This window comes from Elephas maximus, chromosome 12 (assembly GCF_024166365.1).
Source record: "Elephas maximus indicus isolate mEleMax1 chromosome 12, mEleMax1 primary haplotype, whole genome shotgun sequence".
Classification (NCBI taxonomy): domain Eukaryota; kingdom Metazoa; phylum Chordata; class Mammalia; order Proboscidea; family Elephantidae; genus Elephas; species Elephas maximus.
The window spans coordinates 18,123,240-18,135,829 of record NC_064830.1 but is presented as its reverse complement, the minus strand read 5'-3'; the positions used below and the strand labels follow the sequence as shown (position 1 = coordinate 18,135,829).

General features: G+C 37.8%; 1 protein-coding gene across 8 annotated transcripts in view; it reads left to right on the top strand.

The window, feature by feature from the left end:
* Positions 1-12,590, top strand: part of KIDINS220 (kinase D interacting substrate 220) — a 128,987-nt gene that overhangs the window by 39,700 nt on the left and 76,697 nt on the right. For all 8 annotated transcript variants that reach the window (XM_049904674.1, XM_049904672.1, XM_049904669.1 and 5 more), the window contains exons 8-11: positions 812-1,009; positions 2,186-2,284; positions 4,994-5,092; positions 6,369-6,467. In XM_049904674.1, coding sequence (XP_049760631.1) covers positions 812-1,009; positions 2,186-2,284; positions 4,994-5,092; positions 6,369-6,467 — 495 coding nt within the window. The remainder of the gene's footprint in view (positions 1-811; positions 1,010-2,185; positions 2,285-4,993; positions 5,093-6,368; positions 6,468-12,590) is intronic.

Here is a 12,590-nt window from a genome sequence, read left to right as displayed (position 1 = left end):
ACCAATTGCTTTTCCCTTGGGCTTATAATAACTTAAAGGGACACTTATGCACAAGAAACAGTTAAAATTATGCACAGCATTATTTACATAATTATTATATTAAAAAAAAGTTGCCATCAACTCCTACGCATGGGTGGTCCCTGTGTGTCAGGTGGTACAGTTTATAAAATGAATTAGTGACTCGTCTCTGTGATTATTGACTGGTAAAGAACTTGAAAAGACTATGTTATCTTAAGTAACGTAGATTATGGATTCATTTTGGGGGCTGATTAAAAAACAAATATTTCCATATGCAGATTGTCTGACATCTCGAAAAAGATCAGAATCTCAAGATAGGTATTTTTTAAAAGAATCACTTAAAATAAGACAGTCTTGAAAAATGTGGTTTGTAGGTCACTGAAAGACAAGAGTATAGCTATTTATTCATTGTTGTATTTCAGTTTGTCCTGTAGGTTTCATTATAAAAAAATTCTTGGTCTCCTTATTTTAGATTATTTTATTTAGAATATGTTGTTTGAGTCATCCTGTCAACTATTTTGTACTTCATTACAACAGTAAAAGGGTTTGCTCATTGCAAATGAGTCCAGTTTCAGATTATCATTTAAAGAACTGAAAGTCATGACAACCCTCATGGCTCAAGAGAATTAATGTGTCTTCAGAAATTTTTTGATAATGTGTCTGGTTATTTTTATTGGCATTTTATTTGATTATAGATCACCTATTTGAAAACACCAGTTTTGTGATTATGGCATAAATCATAATGTTTTTCAGAAGAAACTAATTGTTTGGGGGGGCTCTTCTTTTTTTTTAGAATTCAATGACTGCACTTATTGTAGCAGTGAAAGGAGGCTATACACAATCAGTAAAAGAAATTTTGAAGAGGAATCCAAATGTAAATTTAACAGATAAGGATGGAAATACGGCTTTGATGATTGCTTCAAAGGAGGGACATACAGAGATCGTACAGGATCTGCTCGATGCGGGAACATATGTAAACATACCTGATAGGGTAGGTTACCTATTTGGAATTTGTCTTCTAATGTTGAAGTTGATGGAAGATTAACTTCTTACCACCTTTTAAGATTTGCCATACATGACACATAGTTATTTTAAGATTGCATTTTAAGATAACAACTGATTGGCAGTTTAGCAGTAAATGATGAAATATTTGTGCCCTTTGCCAAAATAGCCATTTCCAGAATTTAAAGTAGTGGGAATAGTATTGTTTGGTGAATATAATTTCAGGGCAAAGAGATGTCTTCACGAGGGAATGAACTTTATTTTAGCCTTGTACCGGGGAATGAACCAGCCTTATGCATACTGGCCTGTGACTGCTAAGTTGACTAGAATATATATGGGTACTGGTCCAGGAACAAACCTTTTCCGTGAAATGTGGTGGTAGACCCACTAATTGCTGTTGAGTCTGCCCCCAGGTGACTCCATGCACAACAGAATGAAATCCTGCCCAGTCCTGCATCATTTCCGTGATCAGTTGTGGATCAGACTGTCGTAACGCATAGGGCTTTCACTGACTGGTTTTCCCAAGTAGATGGCCAGGCCGGTCTTCCTAGTTCATCGCAGTCTGGAAGTTTCACTGAAACCTCTTCGGCCTGTAGCAACATGCAGACCTCCTCTGACAGCTTGGTGGTGGGTGGGCAAGAGGTGCATTGACTGGGAATGGAACTTGACCCTCCACATGGAAGGCGAGAACTCTACCACTGACCCACCACTGCTCCCAGCTCTACCTTTACAACTCCCTTTTTAAGAATCCATGGATTTCATTGTATAGCATTATTCCAAGAGCTTTTCATGATGTAATTTTCTAATGTTCATCTTGTTTATTGACAGCCACAGTATTGATTTATTTGATTGACATTTGTAATGGGAGGTTGCATTCAAAGAGAATGCTTGTTCGGGTGACTTACCTTTCTAAACTCTTGTCATGGAGTTTGAGTCCTTCTCACTTTGAGGCATAAAATCTTCTGTCCCTTACTCTGAGGGTTATTAGTATCAGATATTAACATTAGTTAATTACTTTTTTCCTACTATTTTGAGATAGGGACTTTTTTCAAGTGATTTTCAGAAAAAAAAAAACAAAAAACTAACGATGAACCTTAACTTCAAAGCCGTCTTTATTCTTTCTCATCCTCAGTTCACCCTGTTTTTCGTGTTTTGTTTTTTTTAGAGTGGAGATACTGTGTTGATTGGTGCCGTCAGAGGTGGTCATGTTGAAATTGTTCGAGCACTTCTACAAAAATACGCCGATATAGACATTAGAGGACAGGTATGTGTGATTACAGTGCCGTTGTGAGCTTTGTGTGTCATTGGTTGTGAATGTTGACAAATCATTATGTTGTTCTTCAAACTTTACTGTGGAGATAAATTTTAAGCCCTTATTTAATCGATGTCTGTACTGTCATTAAGTGTCATTGCTCTTGTTATGGATTTTCTGTACTAATGTCAAAATTAGATTTAGGTGGAAGCAAACCATGTTAATTTTAGGAAAAGCCCTTCCCAAAGTTGTGAATGTATCCAAGAGCTTTAGATTAAAAAAAAAAAAAAAAAATCTGTACCTGATAGCCCATTTTTTGCTGGACAGTCTATATTTCTGCTAATTTTTTCCTTGCATTTAGCTAAAATTCTCTTGTGTCTAAATCTGTTTTTTGGATTAAACCAATAAATATTTGCAGAAGGCTATGGGGAAAATGGTATAGGACCATTGCCTTCAAGAAATATGTATTTTAGTTTGGAAAGTTTTGTTTGATTAGTTTATGTTCATTTTTATGTTTTTATATAAAAAAAGAAAAAAGGAGTACCACAGGATGGTATACAGTTGAGTGCGTAGTGAAAGGCTCACGTGTAAGAGACTTGAGGTAGGGAAAAAGGACGTTAAAGAAGGCTTTTTTTTTTTTAATGGAAAATTTTATTTATTGTGCCTTAAGTGAAAGTTTACAAATCAAGTCAGTCTCTCATGTAAAAACTTACACACCTTGCTATGTACTCCTGGCTGCTCTCCCCTTAAGGAGATAGCACGCTCCTCCTCTCCACCCTGTATTCCCCGTGTCCATTCAGCCAGCTCCCCTCCTCCTCTGCCTTCTCCAGATAGGAGCTGCCCACATAGTCTCATGTGTCTGCTTGAGCCAAGAAGCTTACTCCTCACCAGTATCATTTTCTGTCTTACAGTCCAGTTCAATCCCTTTCTGAAGAGTTGGCTTCAGGAATGGTTTCAGTCTTCTGCTAACAGAGGGTCTGGGGACTGTGACCTGTGGGGTCCCTCTAATCTCAGTCAGACCATTAAGTCTGGTCTTTTTATGAGAATTTGAGTTCTGCATCCCACTGTTCTCTTGCTCTATCAGGGATTCTCTGTTGTGTTCCCTGTCAGGGCAGTCATCAGTGGTGGCTGGGCACCATCTAGTTCTTCAGGTCTCAGGCTGATGTATAAAAGCAGGTAGGATTTAAGCTAAGTTTGAAAGATGGGTTGGATTTGGATAGGGAGAGAAGAGGAAGCCTGGGTGTTTCAGGCAAGGATAGTGGAATAATAGGATGAGATAATTCAAGAAAATGGGGCTGTGAAGGCTGCACTCCGTAGCTGATGAATAAATTAGGTTGGCGTTGGAGTAGTGGGGAGGGTGGAAATGGGAAATAGAGATGGAAATGGAAAGGGGGGTAGGGTCAGACAGGGTTTGTGTGCCAGGCTAAGAAGTTTGGAAGCTAGCTTACATTTTGAGAAGAGGAATTTTGTTGGAGAAATCTTGATATAGGAGACTTAATGTGTCACCAGCAGAAAGTCATTCACTGTGTTTTGGGTTAAAATCGTATTTTCACTAAATTTGGTTTCTAGATTCCAGACTTTTAGCTAACTCCTTTGTGTCTGTCAATCCTGTTTTCCTATGTTTTAATCAGTTTTTTTTTTTTTTTTTTGGTTCTCTAGCTCTGCTTTCAGGGTCATATGGACCTGTTTTTGGTTTTTGAGTTAGATGGGATTTTAAAGGATTTGGTCAAGACCATGTATATGGGTGTGGGAAGGATGAGAGTTAAGAATGCTAAAATTGATGAAAATGGTAATGCCCTGTGGTTGTGTAATACATTCTCATGCATTATCTTTTGAAAAAAAAATGGGCAGGTGTACTATATCATATTACAGATGAAAAGCCAAGAGTCGGAATATTGAAATGACTTGTTCAGAGTTACAGAGCTCGGGTATTAATGACTCCCAACCCTGGGTGCTTTTCTGAAATGTGACTGCATTACAAAAAGCATACTTTATTAGTAACTTTGTGGTGTTGCTACTTTTTAAAGTCAAGTAACATTAAGTTTTCCTAGGCTTCTCTCATACAGAATTTCTCAGAAGTAAATCCAAGATAGAATAAGAATTAATATTATTTCCCACTGTGTTACCTAACTGTTGGTAAGATTTATTAATGCTTTCTGGCAGAAGTAATGATGTTTTACATTTACCAATTGTTGTTTCAATATTGTGTCTTATGTGAAGTGCCTGTTGATACGTCTTTTAGTTATCTGGTTCCGGGCTACAACAGAAATACCACAAGTGGGTGGCTTTAACAAACAAATGTATTTTCTCACAGTGTAGGAAGCCAGAAGTCCAAATTCAGGGTGCTGGCTCTAGGGAAAGGCTTTGTCTCTCTGTTGGCTCTGGGGGAAGGCCCTTGTCTCTTCAGTTTCTGTTTCTTGGCGATCTTCATATGGCATGGCATCTGCTTCCCCCATCTCTGCGTCTTTTCTTCCTTGCTTAGTCTGTTCCTTTTATATCTCAAAAAAGATTAGTTAGACTAATAACGTCTCATGAACATAACAAAGAAAACCCATTTGCAAATGGAATTATAACCACAGGTATAGGAGTTAGAATTTACAGAACATCTATAGGGTCACTATGAGTCGGAATCTACTCGATGGCACTGGGTTTGGTTTGGTTTTGTTTTTTTTCTTGGGGGGATACAATTCAATCTGTTACAGTGTGTTTTGTGTTTTATAGGACAATAAAACTGCTTTGTATTGGGCTGTTGAGAAAGGAAATGCAACGATGGTGAGAGATATCTTACAGTGCAATCCAGATACTGAAACGTGCACAAAGGTATCGATGATGTTTCTCTACTGTTGGGAATATCTAATGCTCAAATATGCTTATTTCTTTCACTCACCTCTGTTTGATGTTAGACTTACAGGGCTCTCACTGGTAACATTTTTTTTGAAAAATTAAGGGGTAACTTTGTATCCTTTCAAAAAGTTGTATATTCGCAGCAAAATACAATGTACAATTTGTTACTTTAGTTAAATCCTTTTCAGAAAGTACAGTATCAGCTATTCATAAATCATGGGCAGGTAATTTCCCCCAATTTTTTTTATGCTTCTGTTGTTGGCAGCGCAGAGCACATTTCCTCTTAAAAGACCACTGTGAGTGGTTGTTAGCTCCCAAACCACCCTTTTCAGCCCGTTTTGCTCAAATCGTGTGGAAAAACACAAAACGATTTCAGACTTTAACCTTATGTGTAATTGTTTTTCATGTTGAATTCTGGATTGAAATGGCAGGAACACTTAATGAATAAAGAAAAATTACGGACTCACCCATAAGACAGTGCTATTTCATTTGCTGGAGATCTGGACCAACAAATTTCTAAACCAGTGGTGGTAGTTCCCGTACCCGAGGGAAGAAAATTTCCTGGGAAACCTTCTGGTTTGCAGGTGGTTCCTTGATAATCTTTTTTTCTTTGGACCCATGTGTCAGCTACTGTGACCACCTGTTGCTTCTGCCCAGGTGTCTCTCTTTCCTGATTCAATCCTGAGCTGTGATCGCATCCTGTTGCCCTTAATTTGATTTTTGAAAGCAATAATGAACTCTTTTGAGGTTTTCCAAAGGCATACTGTTTGTATCAGATTGTTCCGCCTGTTGTCCATGGGTCATGGAGAACCGAAGGGATGTTGGTATAAAGTTCTGAACAAGTTCAGACACTGGTTTGCCTGCACATTTACAGGCTGAAGTGTGGGGTTTGCTGATGGGGAGATAGAGTGATAAGTAGCCTGAGAAGATGGTGCCGCAGAAATCAGCGGCAGAGCCTGGGGAACGGCAATAGGAGTAAGGTGGCAGGGTAACTGTTAGCTACCAGGTGTGGCTTATAAATTGTTCGGGCATATCCTGTTCTTGGTTGAGTAATCTAACATTATTTTGATACAAATGAATGATTTTGAAAGGAAAAGCACTTTTTAGTTCTTAAAACTGTGTTTTCCTGAGAACAGGTTAAATATGGACTATTATCAGAGTCACGTTTAAATTCTTCACATGTGCATTTAAATGACTTTAAGTGTTTAGGAATAAACATTTAAGATAATAAGCTATCTTACTTTGCCCACAGGATGGTGAAACACCACTTATAAAGGCTACCAAGATGAGAAATATTGAAGTAGTAGAGCTGCTGCTAGATAAAGGAGCTAAAGTATCTGCTGTAGATAAGGTAAAAACATCTGTTCAAAAAGAACACTTTTTCGAAGGCTGTTGGCTGACGTATGTATCTAGGGAATATGATTTTTTTGTGGCCGGGAAAATTACATGTTGGGGATATCTGTGCGGGGACTTGATCCTGTGACACCATCTTGATTATTCTGATAGCATGCTGAGAAATGGTCAGGCCCAGTGTATTTTTTTTTTTTTAATACAACTATTTATTTGTTGTTGTTGAGAATATACACAGCAAAACATACACCAATTCGGGTTTCACCATGTACCATTTAGTGACATTGATTACATTCTTCGAATTGTACAACCATTCTCACCCTCCTTTTCTAAATTGTTTCTCCCCCTTTAGCAAAAATTCACTGCCCCTAAGGTTCCTATCTAATTTTTCGAGTTGCTGTTGTCAGTTTTACTCTTAAAAGAGCATAGTGCTCCAAGCAGATATTTTACTAGTTAAGCTCAACTATTGTTTGGTTTTAAGAAGACTTCAGGGGATATTTTTGGTTTAAGGTTTAAAGATGATTTCAGGGCAGCAGTTTCAGGGGTTCATCCAGCCCCCTTGCCTCCAGAAAGTCTGGGGTCCATAATAATTTAAAATTCTGTTTTGCATTTTCCCCCTTTTGACCAGGAATTTTCTATGGAATCTTTGATCAAAATATTCAGTAATGGTAGCCAGGCACCATCCAATTTTTCTGGCCTCATGGCAAAGGAAGTAGTTGTGTATAGAGGCAGTTAGCCACACATTCCATATCCTCCTCCTGTTCCTGGCTCTCTTTCTTCCTCACTTGTTCCAGGCAAATCGAGACCAATTGTTGTGCCTTGGATGGCCGCTTGCAAGCTTTTAAGACCTCAGGCACTATGCATCGAACTAGGAGGTAGAAAAGAAGCACTAGATACGCTATTAGGCCAGTTAACTGGGACATCCTATGAAACCATGACCCAGGAAGCAAATCCTGTGAGGTTTTTGGCTGTACATAATTAGCATCAGCAGCTACTTTTTTTTGTCGCTGTTGTAAATACATCACACAGCTTTTGCCAGTTCAGCTGGTTAACAGGTGTGCAACTTACTGACAGCAATTACAATAATCGGCTGTGCGACCCTGTCCTTACTTGACGTGATAGTCTATCACTGTTAACCCCCCTTTTCCTCTCCCTCCCATCCCTGGTAACCACTAATAAACTGTCTTCTGTACGTTTGTCTTTTCTTGTGTTTTTATGTAAATAAGGTCATACAGTAATTGTTCTTTTGTGACTGACTTATTTCACTTAGCATAATGTTTTTAAAACCAAACCACACTTATTGCCGTTGAGTTGATTCTGATTCATACTGACTCTATAGGACAGAGTAGAACTGTCCCATAGGGTTTTGGAGGAGCAGCTCGGGGATTTGAACTGCTGACCTTTTGGCTAATAGCCGAGCTGTTAACCACTGTGCTACCAGGGCTCCATGTCTTCTAGCTCCATTCATATTGTATAGCATGTGTTGAGACTTCATTTCTCCTACTGGCTGAGGAGTATTCCATTGTATGTATGTACCACATTTTGTTTATTCATTCATCTATTGATGGGCATTTAGGTTGTGTCCACCTTCTGGCTATTGTGAATAGTGCTGCAGTGAACACTGGTGTACAGATCTCTGTTTGAGCCTCTGCTTTCAAGTCTTGGATATATACCTAGGAATGGACTTAGCGGGTCATTTGGTAGTTCCTGCTTTTAGTTTTTTGAGGAACTGACACACTGTTTTCCACAAGGACTGTACCATTTTGCATTCCCACCAGCAATGGGTAAGTGTTCCATTTTCTCGACATTCTTGCCACCATTTGTTTTCTGTTTTTTTTTTTTTAATCTTAGTCATCCTATTAGGAGTATAATGGCATCTCGTTGTGGTTTTTATTTGTATCCCTCTGATGGCTAATGATGCTGAATATCTTTTCATGTGTTTGGTGGCCATTTGAATGTCCTCTTTGGTGAAATGTCTGTTCACATCCTTGCCTGTTTTGTGATTGTGTTATCTGTTTTTTTGTTGTTAGCTTATTGAACTTTTTTATATGTTATTTTGGTTGTTAGGTTCTTGTCACATATATGGTTTCCGAAGATATTTTCCCAGTCAGTAGCTTGTCTTTTCACTTTTTTGGTAAAGCCTTTTGACGAACTAAAGTTTTTCATTTTTGTGAGGTCACATTTATTTATTTTGTCATTTGTTGTTTATGCTGTTGTTACATCAGATAATCCATTGTTAAAACCTAGGCCTGACAGCTTTGCTCCTGATTTTTTTCTATTAATTTTATGGTTTTAGTTTGCACATTTAGGTCCTTAATCCATTTTGAATTTGTTTTTGAATATGGTGTAAGGCATGGGTCCTGCTTCACTTTTCTGCATGTGGAAGTCCATTTATTGAACAAACTTTTCTTTCCTCATCGAATGGACTTAGCACTCTTGTCAAAAATCTGTTGACCATAGTTATGTGGGTTTGTTTCTGGACTCTCAGTTCCGTTGGTCTGTGTGTCTGTTGTTATACCAGTACCAGACTGTTTTGATTACTGTAGCTGTGTAGTATGTTTTAAAATCTGGAAGTGTGAGTCCTCCTACTTTGTTCTTCTCTTTCAACTTCGCTTTAGCTATCTGAGGCCTCTTGCCACTCCATACAATGTTGAGGATTGGTTTTTCTATTCTGTAAAGCTGTTGGAATTTTGATTGGGATTGCCTTGAATCTATAGATAGTTTTGGGTAGTATTGACATCTTAACAATATTAAGTCTTCCACCCCATCAACATGGAACATCTTTCCATTTATTTAATTCTTCTTTAATCTCTTTCAGCAGCATTTTATAGTTTTCACATAGCTGGTTAGATTTTTTCCTAGGTATTTTATTCTCCTAGATACTGTTGTAAATGGAATTGTTTCCCCAATTTCCCTTTCAGATTTCTCATTGCTGGTGTATAGAAACCTAACTGATTTTAGTTTGTTGACCTTGTATCCTGAAACTTCCCTAAATTCCTCTATTAGCTCTAGAAGTTTTCTTGTGGAATCTGGGATTTTCTGTATATAGGATGATATCTTTCACCAATAGAGATAAGTTTACTTCTTCTTTTCCAATCTAGATACCTTTTATTTCTTTTTTTTTTTTTGTCTTATGACTCTGATTAGGGCTTCTAATATAATATTGAATAGAAGTGGTGAGAGCAGGCACCCTTTTCTTACTCCTGATTTCAAGGGGAGAGCTCTCAGTCTTTCTCCATTAAGAATAATGTGGGATGTTGGCTTTTCATGTATGCCCTGAATCATATTGAGGAATCTCCCTTCTATTCCAGTCTTCTTTAGGTTTTCATCAAGAAAGGGTACTGGATTTTACCAAATGCTTTTTCTGCATCCATAGAGATGATCATGTGTTTTTTTCCTTTCTTCTATTGATGTGTGGTGTATTACGTTAATTGATTTTCTAGTGTTGAATCATCCCTGAATTTCTGGAATCAATCCTACTTGGTCATAGTGTATGACTTTTTTAATATGCTATTGGATTCTGTTCACTGGTATTTTGTTGAGAGTTTTTGCATCTATACTCTTAAGAGCTATTGGCCTGTAATTTTCTTTTCTTGTGTTGTCTTTGTCTGGTTCTAGTGTTGGGGTCATGTTTGCTTCATAGAATGAATTAGAGAGTATTCCTCCTTTTCTGTCTTTTGGAAGAGCTGAAGCAGCATTGGGCTCAGTTCTTCTCTGAATGTTTGGTAGAATTCCACCCCCACTCCCCCACCCCCATCCCCCAGTATGCTATTAAAGAAGCTGCTTCAGATCTCCTTTCTGTTGCTGACAGTTACAGGGAACTCCCATTTTAACCACCATCGAGGATGTCGTCCTGTATAGAGGTTGTTGTGGATAAACAGGAGGAAAGAATCTGAAGAGGCTGGAGAAGATGGACTCACAAGCCAGACTGGCATTTATGTTCACTAACAGGAGAAAATGGTCTGCCATATATCCTTGTCATAATCCCCTCAGAGACATTTTTGTATTTTCCACATTAAATTTAACTTTAAATTGCTTAATACTATTTCTTTCTCTACTTAGTTCTCCTAGAATAGAAATGAATTGATTTTTGTATGATGTAAGAAGTATTGTAAATTTTCCCTTTGGATATATGATAAAATTTGGGTTTTCTTCGTATATATTGGAGTTTGTCATTCTATTACTCATGAAGCAAAACATAGAACCAGTATTATTAGCTTCTTATTTTACTAAGTAAGGACAATTTTTAAGAAACAAAATAAAAGTAAAAACTCTCCGTCTGTCATTACTATATTAACATCATTTCACATAAAAGAAAAAAAATTGGTAATATTAAAAAGTGGAAGTGTAGAGGGGACATAAAGCCAAGGAGGAGTTCTTTAGATTGAATTCGTTTAGCTTTAGAGAAAACTTCCTATTTTGCCTATTTTTCTCATTCTTCTACTGACTTACACTTGGCACTGGTCCTCTAATTTTTAGTGAAGAACTAGTGGATTAAATGACCTTTAAGATTTCATAAAGCCTCATTAATTCTGTGATACGCTACTTATAAACAATTATTTCTCACTCACTAATAAGTTGCCCGAATGAGTACTTCTCAGTATTTCATTGTTTGTTGCTGTGCCTCGAGTCAATGTATGATACTTGCTAACAAATACTTGGAACAGTTGTTTGTTCGTTCCACACATCCTCGTTGAGGGCCTACAGCAGAGGAGGTGCTGCCCTGCCAGAATTTGGGACAACAACTTGTATACGTCTTGAGCCTTGCTCTTCACAGAGGATTTCATAAAATAATTTAAGAATGAAGATTAATATTATTTTTGACCTAGCTTCTCACTGCTTTCTGTTTATGCTCAGCATATCAGGAGGATGTATTAAACGTCTTCCGTACATTTTCAGAAATTTCGTTTCTAGCAGAATGCTGCTAATGTGATATTTTTGCCTTCTAACAGGTTCGGGGATGAGAAACAGGGTTAAGGGGTGGGAAAATAAGATGTAAAATCAGGTTTCGATACGTTTAGCTTGAGGACTGATAAGACTTTCTGGAGGCAGTAGCCAGCAGGCGTTGGGAAGTATGAGACTAGAATTTGGGCAAGAAGTCATAGCTGGTGATGGGAACTTGGCAGTTACTGAGAGTTGCATGGGGATGTCTAAGATCATCAGTGAGAAGAAAGATGAAAGCAGAGGTCAAAATGCTACTTCTCTTATGATGTGTCATAATCTAGTTTGTTTTAAATTGTGTGGATTTATCCAGTCTTTCCCTACTACATTATAGGCTTTTCAAGGTTAGAGACTGTTTTATCTTTCATCGTTGTATCCTCCAAAATACTGAACACTATTCTTTACTTATAGTAGGAGCTCAGAAATTTTTTGTTGTTAAATAAATAGGTGCCATGTTTAAACTATAGGAAGAGAATTTAGAAAAGAAGTAGGTGTGAAAAAGAAAATCAAAATCAAGATAAGGTTGTGCCAGAGAAGCCAGAGGAAGAACATTGCAGGTCATTTTTATTTAGTGTTACAGAGAGGTCGGGATGGATGAGAACTTAGGGCTTAGTTTGTTAAATATTGGATCATTGGTTTTCTTCAAGTGGTGTTTATAAGTCATGTATGAAAGAGCAGTTTGCAGACCGAAAAGGTCTTTTACATATTAGTTTTCATTCGTGTCGGATGAAATCCAACTCAGATAGATTACTAACAGGTAAGAATTTAGTTACTGTTGAGGAAATGGAGCACTAAGTTGAGTGTGGAGAACTTTTTTTCATGGAATTTAATAGTGAGAATGCTAGAGGAAAGGTAGTGTAATAGGATAGTGGGATATGGGGAAAGACTTTTTGAGATCAGGTGATGGGAGTATGTTTTGTGACACATGAGAATGAGCCAGAGCAGAGATTGAAGGTGCTATGGAGGGAAGAGTTGATTTAGCAGGACAGAATTAAGCCCAAATATAAGGGTTGTTTCTTTGACATAGGAAGGAAGAAGTAGAGAAGGAAACTAAGGATGAATGAAGAATATAGAAAGGAAGGTGTGATGTTGGTAAGAAAGGGGGACATTCAGGAGGGAACCTTTTTGAGATCAGTAAGAAGTGAGGTGAGGCTATATAGGCTTATAGTGAGGAGGTAGAGAT